This window comes from Ursus maritimus, unplaced genomic scaffold, assembly GCF_017311325.1.
Source record: "Ursus maritimus isolate PB19 unplaced genomic scaffold, ASM1731132v1 scaffold_17, whole genome shotgun sequence".
Taxonomy (NCBI): Eukaryota; Metazoa; Chordata; class Mammalia; order Carnivora; family Ursidae; genus Ursus; species Ursus maritimus.
In genome coordinates, this window is record NW_024424119.1 from 47,734,815 (window position 1) to 47,746,880 (window position 12,066).

Sequence of the window (12,066 nt, forward strand, 5' to 3'; positions counted from 1 at the left end):
TGCAGTTTCCCTTTCTGTATTTTAGAAATACCGAAGATTGGTTTGATATCCCCAGACCTCTCACATTTGAACAGGCTTTGAAAAACTGTGAGTGCTGAGCCCTGCACCTCTAGCCTGGCTTAATCCACCTCCCCCCCGCCCAACCCTGAGCCCTCCACCCACCCAGTCCAGAAAATGCTCCTTTACAGAGAAAATCAAGAGCAGCCCCAAGGCTTCCCTCCTGCCCCATGGCGGGCTATGCCTGGGCAACGATCCCTTAGTCAATATTGGCCATGCCATGGCCTTGGCCTCTGGCCACCAGCCCTGCCAGCAAAGTTCAAAGCCTGCTGCTTGTCAGGAGTTGTGAAGAGGAGGTGAGGGGCCCCCGCGGCAGGCACGGGCTCTGCGCAAGCTCGCACAGTCCTGCGTTTGCACAGAGGGTGGGGCTGGGCTTTGAGGATGGCACTACCCACGGGCTGGGGCGCCGCATTTACCAGGCACCTCCCATCCCTGCCTGGACCCTCAGGTCGCACAGGAGCCGTGTGAGAGTCGGTCTTGACCCCGGGAAAAGAGGGGAGCCCTCATGACAGAGCCTGGTCTGGCCTGGTGTCATGGGTGAGCGCCGGGCTGTCCCTGAGGGACAGAGGTGCCCCCTCGATCGGACTTCAGGGCCTCACACACTGTCACACTGGGTGCCACACACACGCTGGGCACTTGCACACTCCCAGCACACACCTGTTCCCGCGTACGCACACTTAGGGAGGTTCTCACGCACGTTCACCCGACTGGATGGAAACACGCCCATTTGTGGCCGTGCGCACACAGTGTGAGTGTGGCTTTTGCACCAGCACTATAAGCCCAGCCCCTCTGCCCTGGCAGATGAAGTGGGCCAAACCGTGTCTGCCTTCAAGCCCCGGTTTCTTGCCTTAAATGGGGACGACCCGTGTCACTCACCGAGGAGAGGACAGACATGACCTTCTCTCCACAGAACCAGGCACCTGCCAGGTGCACTGCCAGTGTGAGCCTCTTCCCCTCTCCTGAGGCTAAGATGCCTGGTTTCATCTTGGTTCCCTCCCTGTCCCAGTGGGAGGGAGCTGCATAGCAGGGGTGACCGCAGGTGTGCTCGGCTCAAAGGCTTGCTAAGAGGCTGCAGAATCCAGCTTGTGGGTGCCTGATAACCCGAATCCGCCCATTCGCCCTCTCTGGGCTCACCTGCCCAAGCCTGCCCACCTCGCTTTGAACAAAAATCATTAGCTGAGCTGTGGTCCTTGATCCTTATGATGCTGATCCTTGTGTAAAGACCGCTTCCTCCCATGGTCCTCCCTCCTCCCCACAGGAACGGAGAAGTCCCAGGGTGCTCTGAGTTCCTTAAGAACACTCTCTTGGATGCCTACCAGTTAGGGAATTAAAGACCCATCAACGTGGTGATCATAGCTCCAACTTCCTGGGTGCCCACCGGGTGTTGTTCATCGTGGCTCTGCAGGGGGTCTGGTGAACCCCCACTCCCACCCCCCGTGCAGCAAGGAGCCCAGCTCAGAGAGGGAGAGTGGCTTGTCCGAGATCCACCAGCAAGTTGGCGCCAGGGCTCAGCACTGGGACCCAGAACTCCTTCCGGTCTATGCTGTACTGTCACGCGCACCCTGGAGTCTCACCGTGGGAAGACAAGCTCGGGCTTTCTTTTGGTTTTTGGCATTTTCTGTGTACAAGGCATTGTGCTAAGCACTTTTCAGGAATGACCTCGCTCGAACCAGCAGGCACTTCGTAGATGAGGGAATGAGACCCACCTGCCCGAGGTCTCCGAGCTGGTGGCCGCCAAACTCCAGGGCCCGTGCCCTTGGCCGCCTTTCCGCTGCCTCCCTGCCAACCATCTGGGAGCTCGGAGTGCCCTGCATCTGTTGGGAGATTTTCAGGATCTCTTCTTCCCCCTGCACTGCACTGACCCAGGGATTGCACTAATGACACCATCAGTGACCCTGCTAGTGGCCTGCCTAGGCCTGCCCTTCCCCGCCCCCTCCTTTACTGTGAGGCAGGCCCCAGGCCAGCCGGGGCTTTGAGCATCCTGAGTGTGCTTGGTGCCCCAGAATGAGCCCATATGACCCACCGACCCACCGGTTCTGTGCGGTGGAGCTGCTCTATCTGTGGCCTCAAAAAACAAAAAAGGAAACAGCAGCCTTGGCCCTGCACTTGGCATATCTGCTCTGCCCCCTCAGGAGCTCCATTTGCTGAGGGCGGGGAAGAAATTCTTCCCCCTTTGTCCAAATCCCACAGGGTAGGCCTGTTGCTTTTATGGCCCCAACTTTACATTTCTTTATTCTTTCATTCACCAGATATTCATTAAAGACGTTTTAAGTGCCAGATCTGCTTTAGGCTCTGAGGACCAGGAGTGCATTGGGCCCAACTGCCCCAGGCTGGTGGGGGTGACGGTGACCTCGGCGTGAGTCAGGGAAGATGCCATCCAGGCAGGGCCCATGGGGGTGGAGGACAGCCAGGAGGGCCCTGGGCCTAGTTGCCCACATTTTCCAGTGGCCTCAAGTTTGGAGTGTGGCAGCAGCGAAGGGAAAGCCACGTTCACCAGACAACTCCAACGTCACACCCCTTTCCTGAGCCCACGGCCCTTAGCTCACCACGCGCTTAACACCACCTTGAAAGAAATCCTGGAATAAGACGTTTATATTGCCTTTGGGTGTTTATGTTAAAAGCATTTGTTAATTATACATGTTTAAACTACACTGCAATTGTTGTACTCTCATCTAGGCCTTTCTGCACTTTTACATATGAGTGACTACCATACAGCAGGGTAGCTGCATTTTACAGGGTGAGGCGGGCGAGCCAGGGAGGGAGGCAGTCTGGAGAGCAGGAAGACCCGGATGGAGGGCCTTGAAGTCCAGGTGAAGGAGTGGGGAGACTTTCCAGGCAAGGCTTCTCAGCAGGGAGGTCCATGGTCAGATTTGGGTCTCTCTCACCGGAAGTTCCTTTTCTCTATAAGAAGACCAGTTCGCCTAGTGATTGGTGAGATTCCTGGGGGGTGATGTGGTGGGGGGAGGGAGCTGCACGGGGCAGTGAGGTCCCTCCTTAAGCTTCAGACCAGAATATAGAAATCTTTCTGCCCCAAAGGCAGACAGACCTGAACCTGGAGCGTGTCTGAGTCAAGCCTTTGGACAACACCGCCTGCTGGGGGTCTCAGTCTCCTCGGTCCCCCGCCCCATCCCCAGTACTGAGCGCGGGGCCTGTCCATTCATTCCTTCACTCACTGAACAGATATGGACCAACCACTTCCAACACCAGTCACTTATCTCAGCACCGGCGACACCGCTGATCAAGCGGACGGGGCTCCTTGTGTGGATGGGGGAGACCGACAACATACAAATAAACAAGACAATTACAGAGAGAAGCCTGTGTTATGAAGAAGAGACAGTGAAGGGGGGGTCACAGGCAGACTGGGGTCCCTGAGGAAGTGATATTTGATCTGTGACCTGGACACCAAGGAATAGGTGCTCAGGGGAAGTTTGCTGATGGCGATCAAGGCAAGCTAAAGCTACTTTCTGTTGTTTTTCGCTCCCTTCTATACTGTCCTGGTGGGGCGGAAGTCACTCACTGTGCAGCGGAATTCTTCCGCTCAGGAAATTTGTCTATTCTCCCATTTCTACCAATACTTTAAGAGCCGGCTCTTTTACTTTGTAGAAATTCAAGAACCCCCATTGGTGTTTCTAGGAACCTAGAAATATTTCTTTCAACTACCAAAGTGCATGAAATTAGCAAGGCATTAAGTTGGACGGTAGGAAAACAGACAATCGTTTCTTATTTTTTTCGACTGCCAATATACATTAAGAAGATTTGGGGAATACCCAAAACAGAAGAACCTCTCACGTCCCACTGCTCAGAGATGCCTATTATTCACATTCAATGTGTTAATTTTTTCTCCCGTGCGCGGTTTTTACAGATTATACTGTGTAATTTTGTTTCTTGCCTCTTCCCACCTTTTTATCCTATCAAAAGCATCTCTATGTTGCTATACAGACTTCATAACCCGACTTTTTCAAGACCTGCTAAATCACAGCGCCCCCCCACCCCACCCCATGGTGCCGCCAAACTTAGCCCAATACCTGGCCCACAGTCCCCGTTTAGAAATTAGTTGTTAAACGAATACACAACAAAGTAATCATTCTCTTGTTTTAGAAACATAGAACATTTCAGTTTCCTTGATTCTAAATAATAACTGAGACAAATAGATTATTCCCTAAGGATAGCGTCCCAGAGTGGAATTATGGACCAACGAGGCCAAAACTTTTCAAGATAAATGCACCAAACCAGAAGTCTCCCTCCCTTCCCCTCGGAACCACCGGCAATTGTGCCCAGGGTAATAATTTACAATTGATTAAAGAGTTTGCGGGGTGTTTTTTTTTCCCCATCTTTTCCCCCCTTCCTCTCCCCCTCCCCTCCTGCCAAAAAGGGGGGAAATTATCTGAGAAGGTGAAGATGTTCTCAGACAATCATATTAACATATTCCAACAATTGCAATTTGCAAAATAGTAATCACAGCTCCCGGGTTCTGGGAGGCATTAATCAAAGCTGCAGGTTTAATTCTATTTTAAATATTGATGAAACGTGCTTCGGCAGCCTCACCCTGGCGTGGCGGGGCCAGGGGAGCCTCGGCGCCGCGCAAAGGAGGTGGAGGGAGGGTTGGTGAGCAGCTGCCAGGACGGGAGGCATCTGTGATTCAAATTGGAGGCTGTGCCGCCAGGTAGAGAGCGAGAGGGGTAGTGAAGAGGCTGTTAAGTCCATTGCTGTCAATTTGTAACGATCAGGGAGGGGCCTGAGGGCTGGTTTAGCACAATAAACCCAGTTTGTCTGGTTTCAGGGGTTAGCGCTGAAGAGCTTGCAGCTGCACTGATTCGAATAGCCCGGAGACTTCAGAACTGTAATTATCAACCAGGCTGCTCGCGGTGTGGCAAAAGTGGGCTTCACCAGCGCTTAACTCCTTGTGTGCCACCGCTGTCCCCGCCCCCGGGGTTGACAGCCACGCGTGGATCCCCCGGCAGCTTCCCTGGGAGGACTGAGGCCCACCGGGGGCCCAGGGCGGTCCACAAGGGCAGGAGGTCACCTACAAAGGAATAGTGGGGAGGAGACAGAGGCAGCTAGCTCCGTGGAGGCAAGCCTTGCCTTCCGGCACCCTTGTCACGTCAGCCCCGGGGTGGCGGCAGTCGGGCTTTGGAGTCTGATGGGCCTTGGGTTGAATTCCACTGGCTGTGAAGCTGAGGGAAGGCTCCTCACCTGTCTCAAACGGGGGTCCTGGGCCACCGTCCTGGGCTATCACAAAGACGCCACGAGACGGGTGTTTGTAAAGCACGGAGCACACAGTAGGCTGTCTAGGAAGCCTCCATGTCTCTGATCCTGGGCCTGGTGCTTTCCCAGAAGACAAAGGGGGCAGAGGGATCTGATTGGGAGGGTAGGATTTGGGCTGGCCCTCCATGTTTGAGCTCTCAGGGGGTGCCCTTGGTCTCTGGCTACCTCCATGTGTCCCCGAGGAGGAAGAGGAGGACGAGGAAGACAGGTAGTCCCATGCTCCCATCCCTTAGGCGGAAGGCAGGTCAGAAGAGGAGACAAAAGCCGCTCCAGGGCTGTAGCCCTAAGGAGAATGGCTGGAGGGCAGGGGTTTGGGCTTGTTCTCTTTGTCTTCAGGGCCTGACACGCAGGTGAGGCAGGAATGAGGCAGGAATGAGGCAGGGACAGCTATGGTGCTAGGAAAAGAACTCAGGTTTAGCTGGGAGTCTTGGTTCATGAAGCGCGGGCACGACTCCGAGACCCCCTTCCTCGATGTTCGCGATGTTTGCCCGCGACTTCCCGAACGGGTGGGCCCAGCAACGTCTGCCCCGGCAGTATTTCTGGTAATGGAAGGTGGCACCCTTCAGTGTCCTCCCCGGGAAGGGCGGACAGTAAAACGTCACAAGGGAGCCACCACAAAGTATCAGGCAGCAGTAAGAAGCAAAGAACTAGATGTACATTTAGCAACAAGAATAGATCTTGAAAATGTAGTGTTGAGTGAAAAAGGTAAGACAATGAAATTCACGGCACAATGCCATTTATGGTGGTGAATTAAAACCACATTCGCACACAAAACAACAGCACACTTTTTACAGAGCTGCATGCATTTTTAGGGGTCTATCTCCCACCATTAAAGTGGGTCTCTGTCAGGGTTGGGGGAGGGGCTGGGTGTGGGTTTGGGGGAGAATGGGGGAAAATAAGTCAGTCCCCAGAGAGATGACTGTGGTGTGGGGGGAATTAAAGACTGTGTTTCACTCCCTCTCTCTGAGGTTTGAAAAGTAGCACAAGCTTTGTAGTCAGACCAACCTGGGTTCCCATCCTGGGCTCTCCCGAGTACTAACCTATGGCCGTGGGCAGGTAACTTGACCTCCCTGAGCCTGCGTGTTCACCTGCCGAGTGGCAGGATTGCTGCCTGCAAGTGCTCACGAGGGTTAAATTAGGGGAGATCAAGAAACATAGCGCCATCCGGAACATCGGTTCTTCTCTATTCCCCCTGAAAGGACCAGAGTCAACGGAGGTGTCTAGCTCCCCCTGGGGAGCCACGGGTTCTTAGAAGGGTCTACAGTGGAAAACCCAGAAAGGAAACGAAGAAGACCTGAGGGCTCCGGCCCCTGGCACTACAGGCAAGGCCTGCACTGGCTGTTCTGGGGGTGCCCTTTGTGGGTGTCAGACGAGGCAAATGCCAGAGCAAGCTGCTCTCTGGGTGCGCGTCGGGACTGCCCAGTTCAAAGTGACCAGATGACCTCATGCCTGACTCCATCAGCAATATCCACCATCTGTAAACCCCTTTGTGTTCAATTTCCCCAAGAACAGGCATTTGCAGGCAACTGGAAGATTCAGGTTTTTTAGTGAAAGATCTGTCCCTTGCCAGCACAGAGCTAGCCTGGCCACCCAGGCCACACCCCCGTGCTAGAATGCACCCCAGCCGCCCCAAGACCCCACGTGCGGGTCTCCCAGCACAGAGAAGGCCCAGCAAACACTAGACATGACCAGTTCTTCCTCTTCCCCTGCAGATGATGATGAGCACGAGTGGATCATCAGGACGTGTCGCAAGGGCTGGGACGAGATCGTGGGTCACCGACCCAAGCTGTGAGCTCTGCAGCTGGCGGAGGTTTCCTCTACACCGCTGGCTGCAGCTGGCCCTGGGGGCAGCCTGCCGTTCCAGACCCTGACTTTTCACTCGGGAATAAAGCCTTTCTGCACTCAGTGGCCTCAAGTGTACTTTCCTGAGACAATTTCTTAGGGGATCCTCATTTCACCGGCATCAAAATCACCTGTGAATTAGATATTTCTGGAACCCATCCTAGATATGCTAACCAGAATCTATGGGAATGGGGTCTAGCAATGTGCATTCCCAGGTGCCATTGCCGGATGCATTCTTAATTCCCAGGTATTTCTCAACATCACCCCCAAGATCATATGTCAGCTGAAAGCCAGAAAAGAAAGGGGTGACATGTTCTAGGGCCACACTTGGTCCACAGGCATCCTGGATCTCTGCATAACTGTCCATCCATAGAGGCTGCTGGATCCCACAGCCCACCCCACCCCCACCCCCTATGCTTTGTCCCTGGCTCACCAAAAGCTGCCAGGAAAAGGCGGGACTGCGAAGGCTCTGACAAGGTCTGCAGGGGTAAGAAAGTGGCCCTCAAACCAGTGACGCAGAGTTGGCATGCTAGGCAGAGTTAGGAGTCAGAGGGTGGCCATAGCACACTCAGCTGCTCCATGGAGGGATCCTGGGGGGTTACCTCTCCCCTCCAGGGCAACAGTCACCTCTGTAGAATGATAGGGTTGAGGTCCACAGGGGTTTCCAAACCGTGCTTTGAAAACAGAAGGCACACTCATGTAAAGAAGCACACACACACAATTAAACTAAACTAATTTTTGAAAGATACACATATATCTAAATCAATATTTGATAAGTGGATTGGAAGAATGGAAAGGGGAAGGGCAGAGATGAGGCCGGGGATGGCGGATGAAAGAACTAATAAAATAAAGACAGGGCCCTGCAGGGGTGAGGACCATGTACACCCTGAGCTGAGGTTTATAAGCAACTCTGTTTAGGGCCAGGCAGGGCCACTCCACTCCCCTCATCGAGAGCTTTGGCTTGAACCAACAGTTCTGCTGCTAAAAGAAAAGTGGCCAACGAGCAGAAAGATGTTCTCACTCCCCAGATTGTGTGGTGGCTCTGGAACCCAATGATGCCCAGTAGGAGACCCAGTATGAGTCAAAACTGGAGGCTTGTCTCCTTGTCTCCCTGCTTCCCGTCCCATATTCCCCTTTACTTCCCCGGACCAAATTCTCCTGCATCTTCCAAACAGGCTTCCCCGTGCTTCCCCTCCCTGGCCCCCCAATATCTCCTCTTTTGCACCTATTCTGTCCTGCTCTCTGGCCCCCACAGCGTGTAGGAGGGATCCTTCTGTTGTTATAGCATTGGCCAGACTGAGAGCTCCTCTAGGGCTGGTGGGCTGGGCTCTTCTCCAAGTCTGCAGAGCCAGCATGGGGCCCAGCGGAAAGTGTTTGCTCGAGAGTGACAAGGAGCACAGTAGCCAGCCTGCCTGCCTACAAAGATCAGATTGGAGAAGAAACTCACCGTCGTGCCTTGGCAGCGCACAGATGACTAACTGGGAAGTAGTACCAATTGTCCGGGAAGGGGGACCGCACTGTGTAGCGGCCCAGAACCCTCGGGTGCCAGGGGCCAGAGCCCTTCAGCAGAGAGCAGGAAAGAAACGGAATCCCATCGTGTTCTGGATTTAAGTGCCCGCACTTCTACTTGCATTAACTTTATTTATTACACAAATAGGACATTTACAAAGCACAACATGAAAGGTATGTAACAAAACAGACATTGGTTTTACAAAAAAAAGTGCTTACAATTTTTTTTCCGTGTGTGTGTTTTCTCCCTCTGTTTTGGATTTAAATAAATAGTCTTGGTGGCCTGTGCGTTCCCAGGCTGCTCTAACAGGCTAGTGGAGACATGTCTGAATGGCAACATGCTACAACCACGTGATCCACGCAAGGAACAGACCCTGGCGGAAGGCTCAAGGCAGAGCGGGTACTAGGCGACCCTGGGCAGGGTTCGGCTGGCCACTTACCACATGGCTGTGCTCGGGGCTTCGATCATCAGGAGCAAACAATCAAAGGAAACACGAGAGCTCCCCAGTCACCAGGGCTCAGGCCCGAGCTCCTCTTGTGAACATCGGCACCCTGCGCAGGGTCCGGGACAAGCCCTTCACTGCGTGAGCTCTGAACCGAGCTGCGCTGGCCGCATTCTGGGGCTACCTTCTCTTGGCCCTGAGTCCCCTGGAACTGTCTTTGGAAGGGAAAGGAAGCAGGTTCCCTTCTTGGGCTATACCCGTGCCTCGCCCTTCTCCAGGTCCCAGAGCAAGACAGGCATATAGGTTTTCGTTCTAAGTGCCAACTTCAAGCATTTGGATTCCGAAACCTGATCCAGACTCTGAGAGTGATACAATCAATCGGCGATGTCGACCACAGGCGAAAGCAGGGACAGCAGACCGAGCTTTCCCCATCCTAGAGTCTCCTTCCCAAAGCCATGTATCAGGCTGACCGAAGCAGGAGGGAGGACCTGGGCTAGAACATACTTACTAGCAGCCTCTAGTGGGAAATGCATCAGGACACCAAGTAATTCTGAAATTACAGGATAAGCCTGGGACAAATGGGCGTCCCCTGAAAACATAAATCATGGTCTTGTGCAGCCCAAGCCCTTTTGTTTGGGGTGGAAGAATTGCAGCAGAATAGGGTGGATGTGAGCACAGCTGTGTCTGGCCTCCACTCTCCTGAGTGGGTGGGGCTGGCTCCGCACAGGCCTGGTGGGGAAGCCCCCAAGTGCCCCCCTGGAATCCTGGGCTTGGCACAGTCACCTAGGCAGCAGGCACCCCCTCTCTACTCAGAGATGGGTCCAGAATTAGCATTCTTACTGCCATTTCCCTGGGCTCTGTTCCTCCAGCTCCCCCCAGGAGCGGCCCCTCCAAGGGAGACGTGGCCCAAGCAACCCTATCAGGAGTCGCCAAGGAGCCAACGAGGGTTCCGATTCTAACCCTCGCAAGCATTCAGAAATGCCGTCATGCATATCCAACAGCATCTCTGCCATGTCTCCTGTATATATGCTGGATAACTAGGTAGGAACAGAGTCTCCCCCTGTACACACCTCCCCCAGCCCAGCATGCCACATCCTTCTCCAGTGGGAGTCTCAGCCACCCCCCCCGCCCCAGCCCCTGCCTGTCCCCCTGCCTCTTGGTCTGGGCAGGCCTCCATCTCTGCCCTGTTGGGCCTCTCAGGGTTGGTCAGTGTCTCTTCTCTCTCTGAATTAACTTGACATAACCAGACAGATGGAAATGATAAAATTAGAACATAGCTTTCCTTTGGGGACATCCCACAAACACTGTAGAGTTTTCCAGACAAAAGCAACAGAGTGGATAACATTGGGGGTTGTCGGCTATTCAGAATTCAGAGATGGTTGCGAGGAAGTGGTAAATAAAGGCCGATATGGGAAGAAAACCTGTAAATTAGAAGGCTGCTGGCGTTGCACGATTCGATTTGGCCTTTTGCTATTGTAATCAGCTTAAGTGGAAGATGACTCCTGTCTAAATGGAAAAACAGGCCGTTGTTTTCACCCTGATTCCAAATTTCAGGGAGCTCTGCCTTCCGAGAGGAGGACCCCGCAGTGCTCTTGGCAGGTTCTGGTTGTCAGCAGGAGAAGGGAAGGCCAGGCCCGGGGGCCCGGCTGGTGGCGGTCGGGACGGCGGGTGAGGGGTGGGTGTGGAGCAGGTGGATCCCTGGCAGTGGCTCGGAGCCCAGCTTTCAGCGGCTGCGGGGCAGTGGTGGGGTGCCCGCGGACAGATGCACCAGGGCCGGCAGCGTTAGTACTGAAAAAGGATGACCTGCGGAGAGGAGGGCGCAGGAGGCGGCTGAGTTGGGGGCCTGTCGCACCGGGTGGCCCCCCTCCCCAGAGGTCCTTGAAGGCATGGAGAATGAGGGTCGCTCAGAGCCCGGATCTGGGTTCAAATCCTAGCTCTGCCACTTCCTTGCTGTGAGACCCTGGGCAGCTCACCGCACTTCTCTGAGCCTGTTCCCTCATCTGTAAAGCGGGGATGACCAAACCTCTCTCTCAGAATGGGGCGGCTTGAGTGAGATCCGAGAGCAGCAGCACACGTCTGTGGGGCACTGCGCCCGGCGCCCAGCCCCGTGTGAAGTGCTTTACTTACGTCAGCCCCGTGAGGGTGTCCCACCATTATGCCCATTTTACAGGGAGGGCACTGAGGCCCAGAGAGGTGAACATCAGTAGGCCCGGGTTCACACGGCTAGGAGGAGGTGGACCCAGGCCTCGCCCCAGACTAAGCTCTCTTTGTTGTAACACATTGCCTCTGCCTCCACGAGCCACCAGGACAGTCGCCGCCAATGCTCACTACACCCCGGGCAGTGGGCCAAACACTTCACTCGATCTTCACAAAGCCGAAAGGCAGCCAGGTGACACACCGTGGGCAATCAGGAACCGCCTGCCCCTTTCCCTCGCCCTCTTCCACCTGAAGCACCGGACCGACTTCTCATTGCCCCCCACACAGCCGACTCCCTGCAGCTCAGGTCAAGGGTTACTGGCTGGCGGGTCAATGGGAGGTGCTTTGTCACAGTAACATATCAGGGGGTCCAGGGACATCCAGTGGGCATGGCCGTATGGCTGCTCCATGTTCTGATCAGGAATGCTCCTTGCCCAGATTGCTTGCTCTGAGGAGAGGCTGGAGGAGCGCAGGGCTGACGACCTCCATAAGCATAACTGTAATACCCAGCGTCTACGGAGCGCATTCTGGGTGCCGCGCACTGCGCTGAATGCTTCCCAAGCGTTAGTGCGTTTACTCCCAGCAACAACCTTTGGGGTTGGCAACCGCTGTTACCTCCATTTTGTGGGTGTGGGAATGGAGGCTCAGAGAAGTGGAGTGTGTTCCCAGGTCTCACAGTGAGAAGGGGGCAGAGCTGGGATTCGGAGTCTGCCTGACTCCAGAGCTCACACCACACCGTCTCACCCGACCTTGG

At 54.5% G+C, this 12,066-nt stretch overlaps 1 protein-coding gene across 2 annotated transcripts in view; it reads right to left on the reverse strand.

The window, feature by feature from the left end:
- Window positions 1–8,770: 8,770 nt before the first annotated feature.
- LHX6 (LIM homeobox 6) overlaps window positions 8,771–12,066 on the reverse strand; it is a 24,721-nt gene continuing 21,425 nt past the window's right edge. For both annotated transcript variants that reach the window (XM_040631839.1, XM_040631838.1), the window contains one exon: window positions 8,771–10,919. In XM_040631839.1, coding sequence (XP_040487773.1) covers window positions 10,840–10,919 — 80 coding nt within the window. In that variant the 3' untranslated portion in view covers window positions 8,771–10,839. The remainder of the gene's footprint in view (window positions 10,920–12,066) is intronic.